The sequence below is a fragment of the Mastomys coucha genome, unplaced genomic scaffold (genome assembly GCF_008632895.1).
Source record: "Mastomys coucha isolate ucsf_1 unplaced genomic scaffold, UCSF_Mcou_1 pScaffold7, whole genome shotgun sequence".
Lineage (NCBI taxonomy): Eukaryota > Metazoa > Chordata > Mammalia > Rodentia > Muridae > Mastomys > Mastomys coucha.
The window spans coordinates 83,481,323-83,508,088 of record NW_022196913.1 but is presented as its reverse complement, the minus strand read 5'-3'; the positions used below and the strand labels follow the sequence as shown (position 1 = coordinate 83,508,088).

Genomic DNA, 26,766 nt, shown 5'->3' with positions numbered 1-26,766 from the left:
GCGTGCGCCACCACCGCCCGGCTGGAAAGAGTTTTCTTAAGTTGATAAATACGAGTCAAAAATACATGTAGAAGTTGGAAGGAGGAGGTCACTTCAATATTCAGCTTTATCGGCTTCATTATTATGGTCTTTTCATTTTGTTTTTGTTTTTTGGTTTTGATTTTTTGTTTTTTGGGTTTTTTTTTTGTTTGTTTGTTTAGTGTCAGTTCTGGGCAGGCCAGGGTGGCCTCTCCCTGTGTTGTTCAACAGTTCTTCTGACTGATCTTGTTCTGACGGTGTCTCTCATGTGTACAGCGTCTGTGGAAGGAGCTTTAACGCATAACCCCCTTTTGAGAATTGGTCTCACTACATAGACCAGGCTGGCCTTGAATTCAGAGAGAAATCTAGAGGCCTCTACCTCCTGAGTGCTGGGATTAAAGGTGTGTTCCACCACGCCCAGCTCCCCCTTCTTGATTCCTTGTTTGTCTTGTCCTCAAGCATTTATTCAGAGCAGTAGCCACAGAGGAAGTGTTTCTGCTCCGGGTGGCCACATTCAGAACAAATGTCTATATTGTTCTTTTTTTTTTTTTTAAGATTTATTTATTTATTTTATGTATATGAGCACACTGTTGCTCTCTACAGCCACATCAGAAGAGGGTATCGGATCCCATTACAGATGGTTGTGAGCCACCATATGGTTGCTGGGAATTGAACTCAGGACCTCTGGAAGAGCAGTCAGTGCTCTTAACCACTGAGCCATCTCTCTAGCCCATTACTAAGGTCTTAGTCATTATTCAAATTGTACATGTCATGAAAAAACATAATTTAATGAAAAAATATTTACAACCTCATTCTTAAACTGCATGCTGTGCTCTTACACCCACATTATTGGCTTTCTTATAAATGTTATGCAAAAGGAGGTATAGCAATAGTCACTTTTTGTTTTGTAGAGGAGGAAGCTACACCCTTCATTTTTATAAGTGAATATTGATAAAATAACCATGAACTTTTCTGTGCACATCCACTCTGTTAAAACCCCAAATCAGCTACATGTTCTTGCAAAAATCATAAATCCTAAATACTTCATCTTTCAAAAAAAAATCATAAATCCTGTTCCACTCAAAAAAATAAGTGCTGAAAACTCTCCCAAAACTGACTAGCTTTCGATTTTATTTCCTATTTTTACGTTTTAAAAGTTTATGAAACACATAGAGCAAACCTAATTTGAAACTTCTCAAATTATTCTCCCTCAAATTATTTTAGGGGGAAGTGCTGTTGGCCTTCTTCACAGGGTGGAAACTTAAACTCTAGTGGATCTTAGGACTCTCTGGAGCATTACTCTAAGACCTTGACAAGAAAGACCTTCTGCTTTCCTCAGTGAGCAACATTTCACCTCACTGAAAAAGCACATTTGTGGTGGAGGCTGCATAGGCTGCTCAGAACAGCTATCTGAACGAGTGCCCATTTTTTCTAATGGCATGCATGAATAATGAATAAGAAGCCTATGAAATGTGCACTCATAGGCCTTCCTCTGATTTTAGACTTTACTGATCCTATAAGAAGGGAACAAATGTTGCTAAAATAACAGTCCCCGATTTAATATGATTTAGATAAAGTATAGTTTCTTCTATACAAAATTAGTCCACTCTGCCAAAAAAGAATTAATCTGAAGAAAGAAAACCAGGATCACACATCAAAGTGAGATTTTCATACCTCCTTGCTCTACAATAAATTGAGGAGAGTAAATAATTTTCACTAGATGGTGTTAATCTTTTACAAAGAATAAGCCAATTTTTGTACTTATTACACAATGAAGAGAAATTCCATGCTAAAGTTTCCTCCTTTCCCTTACTCGTCTTCTCTTTTCTGTTTTTCTTCTTTTTTTCCCTTCCTGTCCTTTTGAATTATATATTACACTTGAAAAGAACAGAGGCAGGGGTAGGGAAAGAGAGAACAAGAGCAATAGGAGGGAAGTAATAAGGCTGTTGGTGAAACGTATTCTGGAAGAGTTGAAACATATTCAATCTTCACTTAACACATTATACTTAAATGATGAAGAAAGCACTGTTATAGAAGTGAAATATCCTTTAGACTTCATTCAGTAGTATTCACAAAGTAATTTTACAGAATCCTTATACAGTATTAAATATTATAGGAAAGCATCATCCTAAGAGGTAAGATAGTATGTATATAATATTTAAACTGAGTTAATATTAAGGATGTAGTTTTGTGGGATTTAAAAAAAATAGTGTAGTCTCATTTTCAAAATTTTTTCTTCAGGTAAAACTTAACCTGTTTGACACACGGTTTTGATGCTATTATTCATATGTTCTTATTCACATGTGTTGACCATAGTTTATAACAGAATAATAAAAGAAAAGACTAGTCTCTACATAATAAAATAAATAAATTTGTGATCTGTTCATACTTTTATTACTATTACTAATCTTTTCTTTGTTTTACTTAAGCCTTGATCTCCACCTTTAAATTTAAAATAATGGCAAAGGTGATGATTGGTGTCCTTCATTAAGTGTTAAAGCTCTGTATTGCACATCCACACATGGATTTCACAGTTCAAATTTATAGCTAGGAAAGGGGTCAGTCAATAGTATTTGCACAAAGATAATAGTCATAAAACAACAGAGGTTTGTTTAAGCTAACAAATAAGCGTCTAAATAGAAACTCTAAGGTCAATTAATGTATTCTTCCATGTTTAAATAGTACCTGCTGGCTGACTAGCATTTTCCTTGAACAAATAGGAGAAAAAAGGTCTAGAGAGGAGAAGGCCAATAAAAATGGTTTATACTGTGATATATGTCTCTTCATTTCTCAACTACAGCTCAGATATTAAAACATACACTGTGTAAAACTGATGTAATATTAAATCAAAAATAATAAGATGTTTTCCTCTTGAAATACAATGCTTTGGTAGACATGACACCCTATAAATGCAATCTGTTCAATCAGATTTTACAGCTTATTTTACCAATGCCAATAAATATTTCCAATTTTACAGATCAGTTGCTTTATAGAGCTAAGCACATCAGGGAAACAAGTCTGAATTCCCACTGGTAGTAACATTTTTGTTCTCAGTGTTCTCCTTTTTTAGACACATAGTGCCAAACGTGTGAATAAATTTTAGTCCATTTGTACTTAATATTTAGTATAGTTGAATTAAATATATATATTTACTATTATTTGCAAAATACCATAACAAAAGTTAAGAGAAATTTCAAACAAAAGTTTCTGAGATTGGGTTACAAGCCCAAATGTTTTCACTATTGATCTTTTGTTGGACTCTAGGATTGGAAATAAAATATTTACCATTCAGCATGGCCTTGCCTCAGTCTGAACTGCATTCATATTGTAGTCTTCTAAAACATATTCATATTTGGCAGGAATGGCCTGAAAGAGAAGTACAGTAGTTTGCTATTTTAAAATTATACCATGAAAATTAGGGTTTTGCTTTTACTTTTCTTATCGTAAAACTACAGGTTGACACTTCCCTCAAAACCAACCTTACCCTCTATTTTCCTAGCATGTTTACATACAGACAAAATTGATCAGATAACATTATTCTGGGTTTAGGTTTTAGAGAAATCATGATAGGACAATGAAAATATAGTTAAAACTTATAAAATTCCTTAATTGGCCCATTAAGTTCACCACAGTCATTTTCCTTTTAAAATTAGAAAAGATAATTTTTCTTTAACTTCTAGATAATATTGGTATAAATACCTAGAGCCCTAATATTCAAGTCAAGTCTCTAGAGGCTTGAAACACGTGGTTACATGAGGTGGGACAGGTCATAACATAACATATACACAATTCCTTACCAGCTTAATCTGGAAAGCCTCCACCACAAAAAATCTCTGGTTTCCTGTTTCTGTTTCCAATTCCACTCCCTCTCCACCTCTCTCTGTACCTTCTTCCAACCTGAACAACTGTTTAATGTCTTCTTCTTCTTCTTCCTTCTCCTCCTCCTCCTCTTCTTCCTCCTCCTCCTCTTTCTCCTCCTACTCCCACCACCATTTTTCTTCCTCCTCATCCTGGTCCTTCTTGCACTTTCTTTCTCTTGGCAAAATTCTGCTGCCTTGCCAAAAAAACATTAGCCTCCTTGAAATCAAAGGCCCGTGGAATCAGGCCAGGTCTCACTCACTCAGAGTCGCCTGGGAATCAGGAAACCTCCCAGAATGAACGTGAATTTTGGCATTCAAATTATATGAAGGGAAGTTTATTTTTACCAGAGTCATCATTTTCTACAAGCAGTTTCAACACACAGAGCCTCCTTTTCCTTATCAGATGTAAGTTGTAACCTCACCTCAAACAACCCTTACTGTTAGATGCATGAGCATTTGTTTAGCCTAGCATAGTGTTTATCAACAAATGAAAGCTTTAACATCAGTACTTAGAATAATGTCTCTTTAAGGCTCTTGTTAAAGCAAATAACCAAGGTTGAGGAAGTTTGTATGAACTGTACACCTTCGACATATGTCTAAGAGAGTTTAAACAGCATGCTACATCTTCTCAGCCATGGTGGTATGAAATAATTGATTTTATACTAAAGTTGACACCCTCATATGCATACCAAGTACAGGAAAAATCTACTCTAGCCTCTGCTATGTTACCATTTTCTTTATCAATTTATTCTGTCATTTAAAAAATATACAAGCAAAATGACTAAAATCCACACTATTCTTTATTAACCATTATTTGTTTAACTATCCAAATGTTTCATGTAATAGGAAACAGATCCTGTGTCTGGGCTTATTTTAAGGGAACAAAGAAAGAATCACAAAGTCTGTTTTGAGATTTTGTTCATTCACCAAAGTTTATGGAGGTGGAGGCATTTGTGGTATCACTTAAGATGTGAATTCTCAAGTTTTCTTCTAGTTCTTCCACATTGATGGTAGTGACATAATCTTTGTACTTTATTTGGGGAATGCGGGTCATTGTAAATCAATTTCAGTAAACTTGAATATATATCTGTGAGAGTCCAAGGAACTACATCTCCTTTGTCTTTGATGTATGTGACAATTGATTTACTATGAAAGCTGAGATTCTCATACATAAACCAATTCCAGGTAAAATAAGGTATTTAACATTAAATTGGAAGACAAAGTAAAAGGTAAAACCCACTGATTGAGAAAGCATGGCAGGAGAGAAAGAACGCCATGTGGTCTATTGCATTTCCCAAAAGCTATAAACTTTTACAAGTACATAATGTCTATGAAGTTATCAAATTAGTTAACTTAGCCCTGATATTAAAGAAAATGTTATATTTTAAATGTCTAATTTTTAGATTTTTGAATAAAGCTGTGGCCCTCGATTGAGTCTTGTTTCCCAGGGGACATTTGGGGATTTGGAGGTATGTTTAACTTGTCACTCTTTAACTGAGTTGTAGGAGGTGGGTGGTTGCTAATGAGGGAAAGCTGGAAATTCTAAATATCCTCCAAGTGGAGAACAGCCTCACAAATAGGTATTATTCAGCTCAGTGAGTTTATGCAGCCACAGCGTTTCAAAGAAATTGTTTTATTGCTGGGTTTTTCCACTCCTGATCCCGCTCAGTTCCTGCTATTGGCACAGTGCGCTGCACTCAAAACTATGGTGGTTGCATTGGTATTCATCTTTTATCTTAGAGCAGTTGCTCATGGCTCCTATTTACATAGTGTGCTATAGTTACTCGGTTTCTAGTAGGAATTTCATGTGCTTTGGAAACTTAGCAAGAAACATACAAGCTCTCAGTGAGGAGAATTTGTGGAAAAGAAAAGTTGAACAGCAGGCATCTTATTTCTCCCCGCAACTCCAAATGCCTTTAGTGGATCCCAAATTAGAAGTGTGAATAAAACTCATTTGTCTTTTAAATAGATGGATTGGATTTGAGGAGAATTGGTTCAGAGCCTTCAGCACATGAAATCTTCACCGCCTCCTGGTCGCTTATTTGGAAGGGCGATGAAGTGTGAAGAGACTGCACCAGCAGGAGGAATCACTTAAAAATTTTAAAACATGAAAAACAGTTTCACAGATATGTGTGTGGTTACGAGTCATCTGACACAGGCTGAAGACTCTAACTACACATCACAAAGCTACTGACTTTTCTTCCCATCTCAGATGCATCAACGGAGAGCTTTCCATTAATTTGTTTGCATTAATTGAAAGAAAAATGGAGCTTGTTGCCTTTAACCTAATATGTCTCTTTTATATCCCATCAAAATAAGAAATATAAATTCCTCCAAACCCACAAAACAGTCCCACCCATTTAAACTAAAACCTTTGGTCATGGTAAAGTCTATTAGGAAACACTACAAATCGGCCCTCTTTCATTCAACTGGTTGCTGTTAATGTTTGGAGTGTTCTGTCCAGTGTAGTAGCATATGCCCTGTGCTCACTGCAAACTTTGACATGTGGCTAGACTCAACAGAATCCTGTTTTAAAGTACTGGCTCCCCAAAAACACTCAATGATTTTATATTCATTGCCTGTTGAAATGAAGTTTGAAGTTAGATACATGCTACAGTTAGTGTTTTGTAATAGAGTACCTCTCTCTTTCTAGGCATCATATGAGACTAAGTGCCAAGCAATCCAGTCTGGGAAGTAGTTCAAGGTGTCAGCAAGCATCTCTTTTTTTTTTTTTTTTTTTTATGATTAGAGCCATTGTACAAACACTCCATTGCCTTAAAATTTCAAATTTTTCGTTATTGTTGACAGGTACACAATGTGCAGAGCCAGAAAACACCATCATCAGCACTGTGCAGAATGATTAATTGCCCAGCACAATTAGCTTAAGTGCTTATACATTTTTATTAGTCTTATTAATAATTAAAATCTTATTGATGATAATAGTGATACTATTTGGATATATGCCACGTGTGAATCATTTGGGTTCTGCTATTATCTAAATCATAGCTTTTTTTGCTTTTTTAAAATTATGTGTATGTAAATGTGCCTATACTTGTGAGCTCATGTGTGAAATTCAGAGGAAAACCTCAGGTTTCATGCTCATCACGCCTAAAACAGCATCTCTCATTGGCCCAGAGCTCACCAATTATCTTTGCTTAACTGCCTAGTGAGCCCAGGGGAATATATTCTCATTTGAGACAGAAAATAAACTTTGATAGACACTGACAATAGCTAGTGTGAATATTAGGATATTAGATAACAGCAATGAACCTCAACTGGATTATTTGAGATAAGACATAATAGTAACATGTTTCACTACACAGTTCAGAAACTTTGCTACAAACTTATCCTTCTGATATAATCAAGGAAACAAATGGTACCCTGACTTGCCACCTCTCAGAATAGCACTGATAGAAACCATTTACTAAAGGTAAAAATATTTTTTCCAAAATGTCTATAGAGAAGGTCTATCGTAGGTCATTTGGTGGGATGTTTGCCTGGCATGCCCTAAACTATACTCCATAAAGCAGGTCTGACTGAGCATACCTGTGACCCTAGGAGTCAGTAGATAGAGAATCAGAAGTTCAAGGTCATTCTCAACTACTTATCAAGTTCCCAGCCAGCCTGGAGTATTTGCGACACTCGCTGAGAATGTATATCTAACACAGTTGTCTTCCAACCCTAACCAAAATGCCTCCTTACTTTCTAATGCACAAGTAAAAAGTGTTAGTTCAGGTTTATTTTAACCTTAGGACCAATGTAGGGCAATAACTATACTTTTTTAATCAAAATAAGCCAACTCAAGTAGGTAATATCCAAATGTGTCTTGGAATTAGGTATGTATTGAAATCATTTCTCAGTGTTATCTGGGTAATTGGCTATTTGGTTTAAAACATTAGGATTTCTTTGAAACCCCTCTCTGGCCTTCTTCAAGCAACATTTATGTTTCTACATGGCGAATGTAGTTGGGATTTTTATCACTAGACATTTTAAAAAACAGATTTGAGAAATCATTTTAAAGAACTATGTGTTTTACATCAAGTTAATAATTGTAAATACTTATTTGGGGCTTTCTCACGCTCACAATCCAACATATTGCTCCTGATTAACAATACAAAGGAACGATAAGATTTGGAAAGGAAAAAAAACTTTGGAAGTGAAAAACACAAGTAGAAGAGCTGAATGGCTGCTAGTCTGTAAAGAGTTAAAGCAGCCGGCAGGACTAAAGAGCTCCTGCAGGTCTGCTGGTAGGCTTGTGATGAGCAAGTTTGTTTTTGTTCTCTATGTGCAGAAGAAAAATGCAAATTGGACCCAGGTGAGATACAGAGCTTCTTTTGCCAAAGCATCCTGGACTCCTTGCTGGAAAAAAACAAAACAAAACAAAACAAAACAAAAAAATATATAAATAAGCACAGGCAGTGAAATGCAGCAAACACTAAGCTTAGGCATGGAGAATGTGAACTGCCTACCCCTAAGGTCAATCAAGAGGTAGCAGGTTTTCAAGATATTTGCCATTGTCTACATGGGTAACAGGGAACATAGCTGACTTTTTTTTCCTATTGTCAAACTAGAAGCCTATTGTAGAGCAGACTTAAGGGACACTACATTTTAGAAAGTAAATTTAACTTCATTTGCACCATAAAGAGACTAACTACAGAGCTACAGAGCAGAGACAAAAGGAAGGACAATTCAGAGACAACTCTACCTGGGAATCCTTCCCATATTCAATCATCAAATCCAGACACTATTGTGGATGCCAGCAAGTGCTGGATGACAGGAGCCTGGTATAGCTGTCTCCTGAGAGGCTCTGACAGTACCTGACTAATACAGAAGTAGAGGCTCACAACCATCCATTGGACTGAGTACAGGGTCCCCAATGAAGGAGTTAGAAAAAGGACCCAAGGAGCTGAAGGGTTTGCAGCCCTTTAGGACGAACAACAATATGAAATAACTAGTACCCTCAGAGCTCCCAGGGACTAAAACTCCAACCAAAGAGTACACATGGGGGGACTCATGGCTCCAACAGCATGCATATAGCAGAGGATGGCCAAGTCGGTCATCAATGGGAAGAGAGGACCTTGGCCCTGTGACGGTTCTATGCCCCAGTGTAGGGGAATGCCAGGTCCAGTAAGCAGGAAAGGGTGGGATGGTGAGCAGGGGGAGGGGGGAGGGAAAAGGGGATTGTTTTAGTTTTTGTTTTTTTCATTTTATTTTATTTTATTTTGAAGGGGAACCTGAGAAAGGAGATATTGTAAATAAAGAAAACATCAAATAAATAAATAAATAAATAAATAAATAAATAAATAAATAGAGTCAGATGTAATGGTCACTATTGAGTGAGTACATTTATTTTCCACTTACTAGAAACATAAAGCTATAAAACACAAGTGCTTTTGGTTTGACTTTGAGATCATCCAAATTCTCTGTGTCAAGGAGGTTGCTTTACCAAATGTTAAACTATTAAGTTGAAAAGAGACCAACTGGATGAGTGTAAAAGATTATGCTGGGAATTGAACCTAAAGCCTAGAGCCCTGAGCCTTACAAATGCAAGGTAACTGTTTTACCACAGGGCTACAAGTCCAGCATTGTGGTTCTTAAGAAAGCGTCCTATATATGCAGTCACATAAGCCTGTAATCCCAGCTACTTGCAAGGTGAGACAGGAAGAACAGGACTACAAGCCCAGGCAACATAATAAGATTTCCCTCTCAAAAAGCATAAAATACAGCCAGTGGTGATGCACGCCTTTAATCCCAGCACTTGGGAGGCAGAGGCAGGCAGGTTTCTGAGTTCTAGGCCAGCCTGGTCTATAGAGTGAGTTCCAGGACAGCCAGGGCTATACAGAAAAACCCTGTCTCGAAAAACCAAAATCCAAAAAAAAAAGTGTAAAGTAAGTATACACTAGTGTGTACAAGTAAGTACACTGTTTTAATGTGTGATGACATTGATTCTTTTGCAATGATTTATTATTTATTTTTATTTTATATTCATTTGTGTTTTGTCTGTGTGAAGAAAGGTATTGGATTCCATGGACCTGTAGTTATACAGTTGTAAGGTGCCACGTGGGCTCTGGGAATTGAACCCAAGTGGAAAACCCTTAGCATTGATTCTAATTTTCAATCATTTGTTGTAGTTATTTAAAGAGTTGCTACCTATGAATACACATGTTTGTTTGTTTGTTTGTTTTTCTGAAATGGGCCCTCATACAGCCCAGGCAGGCCTGGAAATCTAAGCAGATGATGATCTCCTGGATTTACTTTCTGTGTACCTGAATTACAGATATGCACCACTACCTCTGTGTGGGCCTTTCATTTTTCTCTTTTCTTTTTCTTCTTTCTTTTATTTATTTTTGCTTTTTATTTTTTATTTTTTTGGTGTGGCCAGGTATCATATGGAGAGCCTTGAACATATAAGGCAAGGACTCAGCTGCAGCCTCAACATTCTAATAAGTTTAAAACACTGGGTCTGTTGACATTATTTCTGTGAGACTAATTTCTTACAGTAGATAGTTTCCCTTTGTCATTGTGAATTGAAAAATCTTTGTAGAAACAGGTTTGACAATGCCAAAGAAATCAGAAACAATTAAAAAAAAAAATAGAACAAGCAAAGACCTTTCTCATGCATTCCTTCCTGGTTTAGTACTTTAACTTAAAAGTAAGATGAAGTAAGCCCTTTCCTACCCAAGTTGGTTTTGATCACAATGCTTACGACAACAATATAAAGCAAGGTAGCACTGAACTTGGTACCCAGAGTAGGGAGCTAGGCTAGGCTGGTGACAAAAGTGACCATGTTGTTTAGGGGAGGGTAGTAGAAGGGTTTGGAACTTTTGGGCTGAAAGAGCAAAGCCGCTTGAGGATGCTGACTAACCTAGCATTGTCTCACACAGTCCACTCATCATGGAGACATTAGATCTATTCTGTAAACAATGCTGAAGGACAGTGTGATGGGCTACCCTCATTCTTGAAGTGTGCTACATACAGTACCTTAGAGAGGGATGAGGAATGGACCTTACATGGAACACCCAGTGAATGAAGAATGGACACTAAGGCAGCTTCTTCCAGTAGTGTTAGCCCAAATAGAGGAAAAATTGTGATATTAAGAAAGAAAGAAAGAAAGAAAGAAAGAAAGAAAGGAAGGAAGGAAGGAAGGAAGAAAGGAAGAAAGAAAGAAGGAAAAAGGAAAAACTCATTTAAACTAATATTATTCAAAATTCTTTGCATCACATTTGAGAATACATATAAAGAAGACACATTGTAGTGTTTAAAATTATTGAGCATAAAATGTTATCAACAAATAAATAAGCCTTAGAAAGATGCAAAGAACTGGAAATGTGTATTAATCTCTTTGAAGGGCTGCTGCAATTCAATCATGTGGATGCCTCCCAGTTGGCAGGAAAACAGAATTGCTCAAAGGTTTCGGATTGAAAAGCCTCACACAGATCTCTAGGCAAGAAGTTTGGCAGTGGTGCTGGAAAACCACAAAGACAAATTCCCCAATACTTATCATACGATTTGTATTCTGCAGCCAATTCCAGTCTCAGCGATAACAGTAGAAAGGCTGAAGTCAGAGTGCAGGAAGAGAATGTTTGAGCAAGAGGTTACACACTGAGCACACCACAAAAGATCTGCTGGCAGCCTTCCTTGCTAATCATTAAAACAGACAATTTACTTCTGGGCAAAAACACAACCAGAAAACCTTGGTTTTAAAGGGTAACCATAATTTTACTGATTTAAAACAAACAAAAAAAAAATGACATTTCTACTTAAAGCTCTGGTGTGAACTGTTCCCTTTCATATTTCTTTAATTATGGAGAACTGCATGGTCTGGAGCAAAGAGTACTACTAGAGCCACTAGCATGTTTCCTAACGCTAGTTTTAATATTTATAGAAACAGCAATGCCCCGCGGAAAAGGGATTCAAAAGATTCAGTTAAGAACTCTCTTTAAAGAGGTAATTTTCATATGATTATAACTTTTAACTTGAAACAGTAAAACACATTTCAGGTTAATAAATTTTACTTTTGCCATATTTTTATGTGAATTCATTCTGGGTTTATCTTAAAATATAGTTTATAGCTGGAAATGGGTCCTTATACTAATATCAAATGGTCATGTGCTCATCCTATGATAAAATCATTATAATTTAATATTTAATTTAAAAATATCACAAAGACAAAACAAAACAGAAAATTGAGCAACCCACACCACATCATGGCTTAGAGTTTAAGTTATAGCCACTGTTCTCTCTACTTTCCATGGCCACAAAGCAATTCAAACATTGCTTGGGTTTCATGCAAGGGAGTCAAATAAAATTGAGAAATTACACTTATTTTCTATTATCATGGTAAATTGATTAAGTTTCTCCCAGTATTTACTGGAGTTTTGGTAAATAAAAAAGGCTCAATTCATATTTGTGGAATAAATAAAAATCACATTTACTAAAAGTCTTGGATTCAAGGTATAAGATTTACATTTAGTAAGAGTATCACTGTTAGCCAATTCCTAGACAAGAGTCAGACATACTTAGTGGTCATTATTGGCTTCATCTTTACTGTATTTACAAATGAAGAGCCTTCTTGTTTTAGGACACTATTTTTGCAAATTTCCAATTCTGCATAATAAAAAGACAGCAAGCAAGCAAACAAACAAACAAACAAACCCAGAAGGTCCTTAATTCTGTTTATTTCCTATTTCTTTCACTTCACAATCTGTTTCTGTAAAGGAATTTCTGAACGTAGAAGTTTGCAGATAAGACTAACACGAGGGTAGGCAGAAATAAAAATAGTCATTTAGATGCAAACCTTCCAGGTGTTTATTAAAGGAACCACAAGCACACTGACTTTAGGAAATCCACACATCTATATTTAGTATCCCAAGCATTGAGAAACTGACAGCTCTCGGAGAATATTTACAGTAGTGTTGTAGCATGAAATTTTCTAATAGTCCCTGCCTTAGTAACTAGTTTTTATTTTTCCAAGTTTCAAAATAGGTCGACTGAAATCATACATATACATGCATATATGAAAATAGTACATTCGGCTGAGTTTATTATAACAAAAATGTAGCAATGAGAATATGTGAATATTTAAAATTTTAAATGCTGGAGTTTAAAAGAATAAACTCTTGTCTAGAATTTTAGTACTAAAATTCTAATAAGTGATAGAAGAAAAGAGGAGGAAAAACCATAACAAGGAATCAGGGGAATAGTTTTTCAAAGCATATTCTTTGAATTCTCACCCAAGAGAATTGAACCCATTAAAAATGAAGCTAAGATTAATATTTTATAATCCATAAGATAAAATATATGTATTTTCTGAGGCAGAAGCTTTTCAAGTTTGCCAATTTGGAAATCATTATTTTCACTTGCTTACTTAAAAATTCTTTTGAATTGCTATTCAACTCATGTGAGAAGCCCTGAAGCAAACCTAGCTTCTGATTATCATATCTTGCATGTGGCTCTATTTTTCTATTGGAGTATACAACCATACCAAAATATAGAGAGCATTTTTAAACCAAGAAATCATTCTCTCTTCTCAGGACAAGGACAAGTGCTCTGACTTAAGCAAGTGTGATTGTCTAATGAGTGTATATAAAGGGCAAGAGAAACTGGATAAGGACTACAGGTAGAGACGGGGTTGTAAAGAGAGCTTTGGGAGAGGGGCCTCTGTGCTTTCTCAAAGGTATGGGGCCGGGGCTAGAGTGTATATGCATACACCTTTATCTCCAAGTCACTGGAAAGCAATGAAAGGATTTGGTTGGGCCTTACAGAGTCACACAGTAGATTGGAGACTGGGAGAATCTACTCTAGTGGTCAAGTCTGGGAGGCCAGGTTAAGATTGGGGAAGAAATAGATGCAGAGAAATGTAGGAATTCAAAGATAATTAGGAGGTAAGAAAGATAAGATAATTCTTTGTAGAAGTGGAGGAGACAAAATAGTTAATAGAGTCATCAAGATCCCTGGGTTTACATGGTGAAACCCTTTATTACCTTAGAGAATGTAGAAGTAAGATCCACCTGCAGAGGACGTGCTATAAATCTGATTAAAAATAGAGTGCATGTGTGGGCATTTTGGGACATATAAGCAGAGATATCCAAGTAGATTGTAGAAAATATAATAGAATATATGTATTTATAGAATTTATAGATGATCTACCTACAAATAGTCATTGAAGCAACTGAAAAGAAAAGCATTACCCAGGAAGGAAAAGTAAGATGGGCAAATGAAATGGCCATGCCAATGCTTGAAGGATGGGCTAAGCACGTGCTGAAAGGGAAGAGAGAATCAGAAGGGAAAGGGTACGTTTGAAAACAGGAGTGCTTACTCCAAAGGCTGGTCATAAGTCAGGATTCTGGTCAAATCTAGCCACTAGAGTAACAGCACACAGGCCATCTGGGATTTAGGGCAAGAGCTGCCAGCTAAAAATGGCTAGTACTTGTGGAGTGTCATAGGGCAGGGACAGTCCCAGATAACAATCTAAGCAGATGAGGGGATGGGGAGCAGGGAAGACCCGTTGTGTTTGCACCTATTTTCACCTTCTTCAAAAATAGACTATGAGTCTATCTAATCAATTAAGCAAGTGGGAAATGAACTGCATTCAAACTATTAAAAGAAAAAGATGGGGCTTCTTGTAGGTGTTGATGGGTAGTCCGTACTCCCTACTTAATCTTTCTATGAAACTAAAACAGCTTAAAGAAACATCAGCTTGAAAACATCAAGCCTATTAATTTTATAGAAATAGTAGACACATGAGAGTAGGTGAAATAGGAGCTATCTGAAGATTGTTTGTCATTAATATTGTAGAAGGAATTAGCTCACTGATTAGCTAAAGCTGTATCATATAGCTTATCTTTCCCAGGGTTATTATTAATTGGAAAAGCAGAAACTAAAGGGAGGAAAACGGTGGACTCTTAATTGAATTCCCAACCTGAATATGTTTCTATATATGAAAGAGAATTCAATCTTTAGGGGAAAAAACTTATGAAGTAGACCACATATGCATTTTACAAATAAAACTACAGACTTAGGAATGCTAACATGACTGATACAGCTCAGCAATGCCTAATGAGAAAGAACACTTCTTCAGTCTCCTTCAGGGCATCTCATTCACTGACACACAATTATGGAGCCCTACATTTTGGAAGTTGTCTGAAATAATGCCAAGGAGGTTTGAATATGCTATGAAGATTTCTTCACAAACCTAGACATCAAAGGAAAAATTCAGTGATGGGCCAATAGGTGGAAGTATAACATGATCCTCTTAAAATTTTTAAATGATGTTAATTAACAAAAGCTGATTGAGATGCTACATATTGTACTTGGTGCTGTTTGTACCCAGTCAAGACTCTAGGACAAATTCCTTTTTCCCAAAAGATTACGGGCAGTGAGTTGTGAGTCCTTCAAGGTGAGCTCAAAGCTTCTGTCCGCATCAATCCATTTGATTAACAGATGTTTTACAAGTAGGCAGAAACTAGAAGAGGAAAAGGGTCAAAAGAGAAGGAGTGGAAAGAGGGATAGAGGGACAGAAGGTGACAGGAAAGAGTGGGAGAAAAAAATGGGAGAAGGGAAGTGGAGAGAAAAAGAAAGGAGGAGAGTGGGAGAAGGAGGGGGAGGAGGGAGAGGTAAGGGGAAATTCTAAGAAGCCAGAATCATACATGAACCTGTTTATTCTTCAAAACTCATTTCAAAACTTATCCCTAGTTGCTTCAGATCCCAGTCTAACTTAAAATTCTGACAAGCCCCTTTGGCATCTCTCTAACATAATGCCAACTTCCAGAATGGTATGTCATAGCTATGCCCACGCTTCTGCTATTAGACCCTAAAGAACAGGAGACACTAGTTCAGAGGAGGAACATCAATGCCATCAATAAATGAGAGAATGGGAGGATGATAGGTATCTGGCCTTTCCCCATCCTTTCTGTTTAACCAGTTTTAATCTATCTTTGGTAGGAAAGGCTTATCAACCACTTTTCCAATGTGAAATTCTGTTCCCTTCTTTTTGTGTAACAATCCACGTAGGCAAAACATTTTCTCCTTTGATTTAAAAAAAAAAAAAATGAAGAGCTTTACGATGAGGCAAATGTGAAACCAGAAGACAGGAGGCAGCAATAGTAGTTAGAACAGTTTGATCCGAGCAAGATATCTAGGAAACTCTAACCAGATGCCAGGCATAAATACTAGACTTGTCTAATCCTTCTAACAGTATTACGAGCTAATTACTATTATTAAGTCTATTTTATAGGAGTGAAAATGAAGCAGAGAGAACTTAATTTCCTCAAAAACATTAACTGGTGCAACTGGGTCTTCCTTTTCAACCAACCTGCACTTACAGCTGAGCCCTAGGGGGTCCTTAAACAACTCCAGTAGGTGGCACAGTCAGAAACGAGGCAAACAACTGACTTCAGTCAGGGCTGTGTGATGCCGGCCCTTGTATCTTTCATTTCCTATTCACCACACACCTCTGTGCAGGCTAGGAAACTCATTTCCCTCTCCCTGCTGTCTCTTGAGGGAGCATCACCAGGAGGCCAGCCAGTAGCTGGGCAGCTTAATGCAACAGCAGGCACAGGTGTTTTCCTCCCAGCCTCTAATTAAAGGTCATTTTCCCAGTCTTAGTTTCAGGAACCACCAGGCAGCTCATCCTAAAATCTGATCTACTATAGCTGTCACCAGGGTGGGAGTGTGGGGGTTTGGGGGGAAGCCATGGTGGAGCTTTCAGGCTTCCTAGAAGTAGTCCCAGTAGTTTATGTGCAGTGGTAAAGAAGCTTGGGAGCCCTACCTATCTCAGATCAGGGCCCAATCAGAGGACAAGAGGAGGTGAGTAATTTCTTGGGAAAACAAATGGCATTCCAGTCCATAGTCCATCAAAACTGCCAGGTATAATGGCATCCACAGATCCCCAAATGCCATAGGTTACTTAGAATATTATTATCAGTTTTATGCTGTATTGTTGTACAGTAAATAAGCCTGAAATACAAAAGAAAAACAAAGCTAACAGAAAGACCATGGGGATCATAGATATCAGGCCAGTGACATAATGAACAATTTTAGTCTTTCATTTGCCAAATTAGTTGATGATGTCATCTCAGTATCTGTAAAACTAATACGAAAGTTATCTCTCTCAAAGGCAATTTTTCTTTGATTAAACGGCTTTCTAGAAGTGACTAATGAAAGACACATGGAGAGATCAGAAAAACGTTGTCCAGACTCCCGAATTCTACGTTTATCTTCTTACAGATTTTTCTGCAGTAGCCTAGGGGAGGAGATAGGTCACAGCAAAGCTGTGTTTACTCACTAGGTCACAAGATGACAGCAGTGAAGTAAACTGGTGGATAACAATGGCACAGCAGGCTTCGAGAATAAAAGCAGCAATCAGGATTGCCCTCAGCTCTACCTCTGTGAAGGTGTACTTGGCTCTCTGTTCTCTCCGGAAAGCACCTCTGAGCTCCCACCTCCTTCCATATTCCCCTAGGCCTGCAAACAGCTCCTTAACTCCCCGGGCTCCTGCAACAGCTGTCATAGCAGTTCGCCGCTAGGGGCGCTCGGTTCTGTTTTGCAAGAATGCTCTGGTCTTTTGAGTAGAAATTTCAAAATCAGCCCTTCCCCCAATTTCTAGCTGGGGGGGAAAAAAAAGGCAGAATTATTTTTGAAAGGGTGTTTACTAGAAAGTGAATGGTGATAAAAGTACAAAGTCCTACATATAAGTTATATTATGGAAAACAAACCCTTAATGTAAATCAGGTCTAGCTATACATCTGCTTCCTGAAAAGATACTATAAATGCCTTTTCTAAGCCTGGACTAATGTGGGTGCTGAAGCAATTCTCAGGGCCCCTAGAGGAAGTACCTGACAGATGTGAGAGTGTCTTGGCCTTCACCCCTCATCTCCTTACGAGGAAGCTTTGTTGCTGGGTTGGAGGACCTCTCCACTGCCCTTCTTATACCTCCAGACTCAGCTGCTTCCCCCTCAGGCCCAGAATACAACATCTGGATTAAGGCCTTCCGGTGCCTACCTCATAGACGACTTCCTGTGCCCTTTCAGTGCATCTCTGAGGCCCACGGATTGTCTAGTCATCGGAGGCAGTTCATTAGGGAAATGGCCAGACTCGGCCTTCTCCCACCTGAATGCTCAGCTTTCCATTCATCCGTTCCAGGCAACTAATTTTCAGTCATTATGATCCATTTTTCCAATCACTGTACAGCTGTTTGTCCCACCCTCTGTTGCCACCTTGTTTAATACAGTCACCGTTCCTGTTTTGGCTAGTTTCTTACCCTGTTCTTACAAATGGACAAAAGGCCACAGACGTCAGATACCATGATATGAGAAACTACCTCACTTCTGATTCCCCATTAGATAGGCAGAAAAATACATCCTTCACGCCTCCAAGTCCCCGGGCCCAAACCTCTGCCCCTTCATCTGGACTTCACTTAATTTCTCTCCCTCACTTAGAAGCATCTCTAACTGAAAACTCATTTGCAGATCCCAGATAATTGGCACATTCCAAATCCAATGAATGTTCATGCCACACTGCCTCAGGTTACCCACTCCTCTCTGCCCCAAGTACTGTCTGGGCCCCATCCTCAGGGAGTGATCTTGCGTAATCCTAGCCTTCACAGTTTACAGCATCTAAATACCTTAACCATAGCTTAACAATAACACACATACAATAAGAGGAGGGTGGATCACTCACACAAGCTCTTACAGGAAAACAGGCAGCTCTCTCCCTGGTAAGAAAAATATGGGTCTCCACCCCACCACAAAAAAAAATCCCAGGATGCCCCAGAATGCAGTTTCTTTTCTTCATGACGTGTTGTAAAGCACGTCAGCTGCTCCTTGTTGCTGTGCAGATCACCCAACATCGGGTCACCGAGAGACGGCAGCGCTTGCTCGCACCGCTGATAGGATTAGGAGACCGCGCTTTGTCAGCCCTGATTGAGTCCAAGACAGCCGGGGCATACGCAGGTGAGACGTGAGGGAAAGGGCATGTGTAGCATATGATCTTATGCTGCTCTTTGGCAGTGGATCTGTATTGTCTTTTCTATGAAGTTTTCAGTCTGGGGGAGGTGGGGGTCTCTGTCAATAAAACCTGTCCTTTATCATTCATCTGACTTCAGCAGCTGGCCACTTACATGTCGCAAAATGTTTTTGTGGAACTTGTATAAGATTATATTATGTGAAAAGGCTCTGACAATGTTAAAAGTGTAGATCATTTCATTACAAATTTCACGTAAAGAATTCCTAGATTTGGGAAGTAAGTACACAGGCTTTGCTTTTCTTCCAGTCCATAACACCGAATCTCCTATATTTCTTGCCAGGCTTAGGAGGTATATTATTTAAAATCTCTAAGGGTTCAAGCCTTCCAAAGCAATTTATGTTTTCTAAAGATCCAGGAAACACTCTCGATTTTTTTTCTTCAAGAAAATGCCACAAAATTACAAACCAAGACAATAAAGGACTTAAGTATAAAACAAAAGTGCTGCCTAATAACAGGCAGATCAAAGATGAATATCTTAAACTATATTAGATTATGTCTTTTGGATCCTATAAGCCAAATATTACATTTCTCCTAATGACATGTGAAACACTTGAATGAATTAAAGGCAACATAGATACCGATTATTTGTAAAAACTGGACTTTTAGAATAGCAGAAAAACAGGCTTGGCTTCCAAAAGTACAGAGCTAAGAGGCATCTAAACAGTAAACCATCAGCCTTTCCCTCGGTAAGGTTGCTATGGTGACAGCGAGGCTACTGCACAGCCTCTCAGTGCCTGCCCTTCTGCAGTAAAAAGCTTTCACTGAACACATGTTGGATTTTTTTTTTTTTAGGCACCCATCCCATCATTCAATACAAGGACAGCTTTATCTGAGTCATTTGTTAAACACAAGTTGCATCTATGTTTTCATCCTCTACCAGTGGGCCCTATATGGGGTTGTGAAATTCATTCATTTGGCAGGTATGCATTGATGCTACTTTGTGGAAGGAATTGTGGCAGGCAGTATCTACACTCCACAATGAAAACAAGTGAGGGGGGAGTTCTGAAGTAGGGTCATAACACTCTTGTAGGGCAAGCACAGGTGTCCTACAGGGGTCTGGGAGGTTTCCTGGAAAAAAAAAAAAAAACCTGTCTAAAATTAAACTTACTCTCTTTCAGAGTAGAAGAGGGTGGGTGGGTAGGGTGTGAGAAGCATAAACAGGGTATCAGCGCTGTGCAAATGTCTACAGGGAGAAGAACACGAGGGCTCCAGAGAACTAAAGACTACAATCTGAACAGCCATGTGTGTATGGAGAGAGAGCAGCAGGCTGAGGGGATGTGAGATGGGCAGGGAACACCTGTAGGGAAGCAGGAAAAAAGACAGCAAAGACAGCAGTCAGATCTTGAAAAGCCTAGGTGCCATCTTGGGAGGTTTCCATACTACCTGCAGGGGAACAGGGAGAGATTGAGGAGTTTAGTGGAGAAGCATGGTTTGCCTAACAGAGGGCTGAAGATCACCTCAGCGCTCAAACACTTTCTTGGCAGAGTACTGCCAAGACCCTCCCTTTCATTCTCCTGCACAACCACAAACAAAAAGGACACCAAAACAATCAAAAAAACAAAACAAAACAAAACAAATCAAACCAGACAAAATCAAATGAGGCTGTGAGCGATTTGTTTTCTATAAAAGCTTTTTCAAAAACATAACAAACCCCCCCAAAACCTTAATTGGTTAGAAAAGAAGATAGTAAGCCTGGAAACCGAACAACTTCACTGGCTTGCTTTGGAAATAACTCAAGAGCAATCAGACTCCAAAGGAAGATACCAAATGAGAGCGAGGGTGGATGTTTGATAAGAAGGGTCATAGTTAAGTCCTGTTACCAGGGTAGAATGGAATAAGGCTTGAGTCACTATGAATGGTGCTGTTGGAAAGCAAAAGTTGGGTTTGGAGAACTAGACAGAAACTGCCTCTGATCTCAGCACCCGTCTCTATGGACAGTTTCTGTCATAAAGGTTGCTAACCACCAGTTTTCAGTTCTCAGGGAATGCAGATGTCCATAGTTCATTCCTACCTTGTAATTTACAAAACTGGGCACATAGTTTTAGAAATAATAAATTTTATCAATCCTCTTAGGCCTACCTTGGTTAAAAGAGTTATGGGTTTAGAAAGGATGAACTAGTCACCTCTTCTGCTCCAGAGAATCTCAAGATTATGTCTCTGTTAAGTAGATCATAGAGGATAAAGATTTGTGGAATATAATCTCTTGGGGTTTTAGGAAGCCAACAAATGGATTCCACTAATCTTTCAACTTTAGGATCTCTGTGAACTCAGTACATTCCTGGTTTTCAGAGTTGGTATTCAAAGGAATGCAAGCTGGATGGTGGAATTTGGGCTACATTACCTATAATCACAATCCTCGCACATAAGATCCTGAGTGAGACTGCTCACTGCTCACACTGATACCTAGAATATTCTCTACCTGGGTGAAGGCTGTGTAGGTCATAAATGTTGAAAGCCTATCACCAAATAGGATTTGAGCATAGCACAGCAAGGTTGTCAACCATTCTGTTCTCTGAGACATTTTGAGCGTGTTAAAGATGAGCTTTTTAAAGCATCGCAAACGCTTTTTTCTGCCTGTCCTATAAAAGATAGCTGCAGAAATTGGACCAGCTGGACCTGACCTAGCCGCCCATTGGAAGGTTCTGCTTTTTCAATAGGATACAGCTGTTTTGTTGTCTTCATTTATCCCTCCCAACTGCTCTTCCGGTGGATATTATTATCCCTCGTGTTAACAAGAGCCAACTTGAAGGAGAGTCTCAGCTTGTAAGAACCGGTGTGCTGTTTCCTCTACAGTATATTCCAGGACCACCTTCACTTGTAGTCAGGCAGCAGTTGAGAGAGCTGGGAATGAGTCTCCCTGCTGTGTCTCCGCTCCTGCCTCCTGGTGTCAGCTGTGTTTCCCCGCCACCTTAGGTCCTTCTGACACAAACCCCTCCAAGGAGAACTGCAGCCTTAAAGGTCCGTCCGACAACCCAGGTGCTGTATCAATCCCCTAGCATAGGCTTGGCTGGGTTTCAGGATGACCAGGAGACCCCACCACCACCACTACCACCCTCCGGCGAAGCCATTGTAGAGAATCATATGTTTACTTAAAACCTAGAGGTCACAGGGGGACAGCGAGTGGGGAGGGTGACTTTCCCTCCTTCTCCATCTTGGCCGTCTGATGTCGCAGCTTTTCTCAGCCTCTCCATTCGATTTTCACTCCCTGCCAATCCTGGACCAAGGGACACCTCTGGGCTGGCAATACTGCAAATAAGCCTCCGCCTGCCCGCAGTGGGTCGGGCTAGGCTTGGAAGGGAGGGGCGCTGAGAGCGGGACGTGGCGGGTGACCTGGTGGGTGCTGCGCTCCGAGGTGCCAGGCAGCTCTTCCGGGCCGCAGGTGAAGGCGGAGACCGGGAGGCGCCTCCGGAGCGGCCACGGGCGGTGGCACCGCGTGCCCCGCAGGGCGGGGCGGCGGGCGCGCCCTCGGAGCCGAGCGCGACCGCTGGCGGGGACGCGGCGAGCCCGCTGCTGCAGCCTCACGCAGTCTCGGACTCAGTGCTGTCTCCTCCCTCGCTCGGTGCTCACAGGTGCCTCCTCCTGGACGGCGGCGGCGGCGGCGGCGGCGCGGGGAGCTGGCAGGCAGCGGCGAGATGGGGCCCCTCCGAGAGAGCAAGGTAAGGGGACCTGGTTCGGTGACAGGGTCCGAAGGTGCTTTAGTAAAAGACAGGGTGGGCACAGCTTGCCTAGGAGAGGGCCAGGTGAGAGGTGGACCCTGGCGTTCAGAGTCCAAGCAGTGAGTGGTGCTGAGTAGAGCAGAGAAGCAGAGGGCCATCCGATGGTGATGGGATGTGGCAGATGGGGAGGTGGCACTACAGGAAGAGATTTGGGGGATTAATATGAGGATCTAAAAGATTGACTTTAGAGGGTTAATCCTAGCTCCTGAAGCTGTGGCTTGAGGTGAAGCTTTTAGCTGGTGTCATGTGTTTGCTTGAATGTGTAATGTGCAAAAGGAATTTGGTGTATTTGTGACTGAGAAATAAAGACTGCAGCGTGACAGTGATCCATCTCAGGAGTCTACAGTGTGCCAAGCAGTGTGACTGGTGTGGGATACCTGCTGGGTGACTGATGGGCTAGACAGATCCAGAGGCTGGGTGTGGCTTACAGCCGGAGGATGGCACCGATGCCTGAGCCAAATTCCAGACTGCAAGGGATTTTCCCCGCGGAGGCCTCTCAGAGGTGTTCATTTTGGCCTTGACCTATCCTGGTAAGCTTAGGAAATAAGTAGGAGGTCATATTGGGAAATGACATTTGCTACTTTAGCCGAAGCCCTCTTTTAGTTACAGAGGTTGGGAGGAGCTGTGGAATTTTTGCTAAATAAATAAATAAATAAATAAATAAAGCTCTTCCTGGGAATCTGGCTTAACACTGCCAAGTAGTGGTGACCCCAAAAATGCTGTCTGAAATTCTCTCTTCTAGATGAAATTCTCTCTTCCAGCCTTCACATATTTGAGCCTCCGGTTCTCCATCTGTACAGAAGTACATCAATAAGTAGATACTTACAGATTAGGGTGTAAAGACGCATTACATGAGCTAAGGGTGGAGACAAAACTTAGTTTTTATAACATTTATTTGTGTGTGGGGTGGAGTATTGTGGGTGCCATGGCATGTGTGGATGTCAGAGAAAAACTTGCAGGAATCCTCCTCTTCTACCATGTGAGTCCCAGGGATTGAACTCTGGTTGTCTGGCTTGGCTATAAGCACCTTTACCTACTGAGCCATCTTTGATGTCAAGAAAACAGACTTTTAAATTGAAAACATTGTCAAATATAGTTCTGATGCAGTTTTTTTTTAAAACCAAAGTATGGCAAGGTCTTAAAAGTAGATTTCTAAATGGAGACATTTTTCCTCTCCTGGTTGTCCTTTTGGAAAAACAAAGGCTAGATGTGATGTAAAAGGTGGAGCCATTTTCCTGGGTATTGGATGTGTTTGCTTTTCTGTTGGCAGCAAGCCTTGTGTACCAGGATATTAATGAATAATTAAGAGGCTGTCCGGAAGAGGAGGGGTTCTAAAGATAAGTGTGTGATCCATTTGAAAAGAATTGTTCTAGGTACACAGGTCTAGTGTGTGAGGAGACAGAAAAACTTAAGTGAAATCGTCAGCTAATTCAGGAATAACACAAGAGTCTAAAGGAAAAGACAAACCAATAAGTGTAGGTGCACTGTGAGTGCCTTTGAGAAGCTCAAGCTTGAAGGTGGTAGAAAGGCAGAGTGAGGAGGTGAGCCAGGAGTGGCTTGGAGGTGTGGGATGGCATTGATACTGATGCGTGTGTGTGTGTGTGTGTGTGTGTGTGTGTGTGTGTGTGTGTGTGTGTGTCCTGTTGACTTGCACTAGTGATATTCACAGGCTCAAAAGGGAGCTTAGTTCAAACACATATACAGACTGCTGTGACTGTTCAGAGAGGGCTCAGTGCTCAGAGACAGGACCTCTCAGAAACTGGGGTTTGCAAGGGCAAAGAGAAAATGACTGTTTTCTTTTGGCTTTCCAATTTGGAGAAGGAGCAGAGAGTACAGCATCATGAGAAGGAGATTTCCAGGAGCCGGATTCCCCGGTTGATTCTGCGGCCCCATCTGCCTCAGCAGCAGCAGCAGAACAAGGTTTCCCCAGCCTCGGAGTCTCCCTTTTCTGAGGAAGAAAGTAGAGAGTTCAACCCCAGCAGCTCTGGACGCTCAGCAAGGACGATTAGCAGCAACAGCTTCTGCTCAGGTACACTAAGGCTGTGAGCCACCATGGCAGGCAGGAAAGATGCGGCCTCTCAGCTAGAATTAGGCTTCTCCTGTCCCTAAGACATTTGCACTGACCCTTTCTGGCTGTTGTAAGCTACCAATACAGCAGTTTTCTATGGCTCAGCCCAGTTAAATTTCTTACCATTAAATGTAAAATTCAACTTCTTTCTAAAATTTTAAAGTGTGTTGTTTTATTAAATCTAAAACTTACATTAGTTTGGGTGGTATACTAGTAATATCTATAATTCTAGGTACTGTTGGTTATGAAATACCCCAAATAAACTAACTTCTAACAAATGAAATGAAGATTAAGGAGAACTGTACTACAGGTCTAGTCCTGTGGGGAAAACTGAGGCTTAGTACCAGCCAGACCTGATTCCCAGGATGGGCTGGAATCCCAGACCTACACTTAGATGGTATGTGATCTTGATCAGGTTGCTTAAGTCTGGTGAACCTCAGTTGTTACAGCTGTTAAATGGGGCAATAAATACTGGCTGAGGATTCTTTATCTGAAACGCTTGGGAGCCAAAATGTTTGCAGTTTTAGAGTTTTCAAATTTTGGAGTAGTATTGTATGTGAGTGTGTGTATGTGTGTATATATATCTATGATTGTATGTGTATATATACATATGTATTATATATGTGTATATGTATATACATGTATATATACATATTAATATATATACACATGTATATATACACACACATGTATACATATTTACACACACACACATATATATACACATATTTTGTGATAAGAGTAAAATCTAAACAAAGAATTTTTTTTTTTTTTTTTTTTTTTTTGGTTTTTTGAGACAGGGTTTCTCTGAGTAGCCAACAAAGAATTCTTTAATGTTTCATGTACATACTTTTTAACACATAGCCCAAGGTGTTTTTTATGTGCTTATTTTTCTTCTATATAATGTTACATGACCTTTGGTAATCATTTTTCTACTCATTGACTATGGCTTTATGTCAGTGCTTAAAAAGTTCCACATATACAGCATTTGGGATTGGGTTATTTGAATTATTGATACTGAACGACACCTCTTTTGTAGAGTTTCTGAAAGATTCATTGGTATCATTTACCTAAATGTTCCCCTAGTACAGAGGTACAATTTGGAGGTCTTTAATATCTGATGGTTCTTAATGTCATGAACTATGGTTGTCTCTTCAGCATATAACTAAGAATTTTCTTTAAGGTCAGAAGCATCGTTTAAGGACACAAGTCTCTTCATGGTTCCTCAAATCTTACTGGTATCAGTGGACAATCCTTCTGGTACTGAACCATAACTTAAAAAAGACATGTGGGTTTTCTGTTTTGTTTTTTTAAGAAATGTTAGAAATTTGGGTAAAATTTAAAGGACTGACTGTTATAAAGGATGTTTTGGAATGTACAAAGTTTTCAAACTGATTAAAAGAACACGTGTGAGATGTGTGAGATGTGTGAGATGGATAAGTGAATCCGTATGCTGTGACCAATGTTCTAACTTAGCAGTGCACAGCAGCCTACTCCATTCAGAGCAGAAACAAGTGTTTAAAACAAGTGTCATGGGAAACATCACTTCAGACTAACTAACAGCATGCATTCACGACAGTTATATTTTTAGATATGTAGGTGTCTAGTGTTTAAATATTTCTCCTCTATGAAGCCTCAAAACTCTGCTCCATTCTAAAAACAGGTATCAATACTCTAAAATGAATTTCCTTCCTTCCTTCGTTGGAATGAACAAATCTAGTTAAAACTCACTCAGAGCTACTTAGTACTCTCCTGAGGTGAAGAGAATGACTGGAAGCTACTGGACCCATAGTTGTTTACTTGAACACCATTGTGGAGTTCTGAGTTCACTCTGAATGAGTGTGCATAGAGCACGATGTCCAGTTCTGTGTGGACAAATGGGCTCCACACTTATTCCTGATAGCCTCTGCACATACTGACATTCTCTGTGACTGACTTCAAGATGAGTATTTGTAAGGAGATAATATATATATATATACATATATATATAGTTTTTATATACAATCAAAACAAGTATATATACAGTTTTTTATATAAATATATATAGTTGTTCTATATATATATACTTATATATAGCATA

General features: G+C 39.5%; 2 protein-coding genes across 5 annotated transcripts in view; one reads left to right on the top strand and one right to left on the bottom strand.

The window, feature by feature from the left end:
• Positions 1-26,766, top strand: part of Sybu (syntabulin) — a gene marked incomplete at both ends in the record, with an annotated part of 107,446 nt that overhangs the window by 14,141 nt on the left and 66,539 nt on the right. The window contains 2 exons of the mRNA XM_031358118.1: positions 22,472-22,558; positions 24,437-24,647. Coding sequence (XP_031213978.1) covers positions 22,472-22,558; positions 24,437-24,647 — 298 coding nt within the window. The remainder of the gene's footprint in view (positions 1-22,471; positions 22,559-24,436; positions 24,648-26,766) is intronic.
• The window catches only part of LOC116081431 (protein SMG5-like), a 136,232-nt gene that overhangs the window by 100,373 nt on the left and 9,093 nt on the right, over positions 1-26,766 (bottom strand). For 2 of the 4 annotated variants that reach the window (XM_031357977.1, XM_031357978.1), the window contains exons 1-2: positions 17,714-18,921; positions 3,304-3,384 (exon numbers count right to left, since the gene is read on the bottom strand). The gene's annotated coding sequence lies outside the window, so the exon portion shown is untranslated. Of the gene's footprint in view, positions 1-3,303; positions 3,385-17,713; positions 18,922-26,766 lie in introns of those variants that run through there. The other 2 variants (XM_031357981.1, XM_031357979.1) reach the window with 2 other exon arrangements.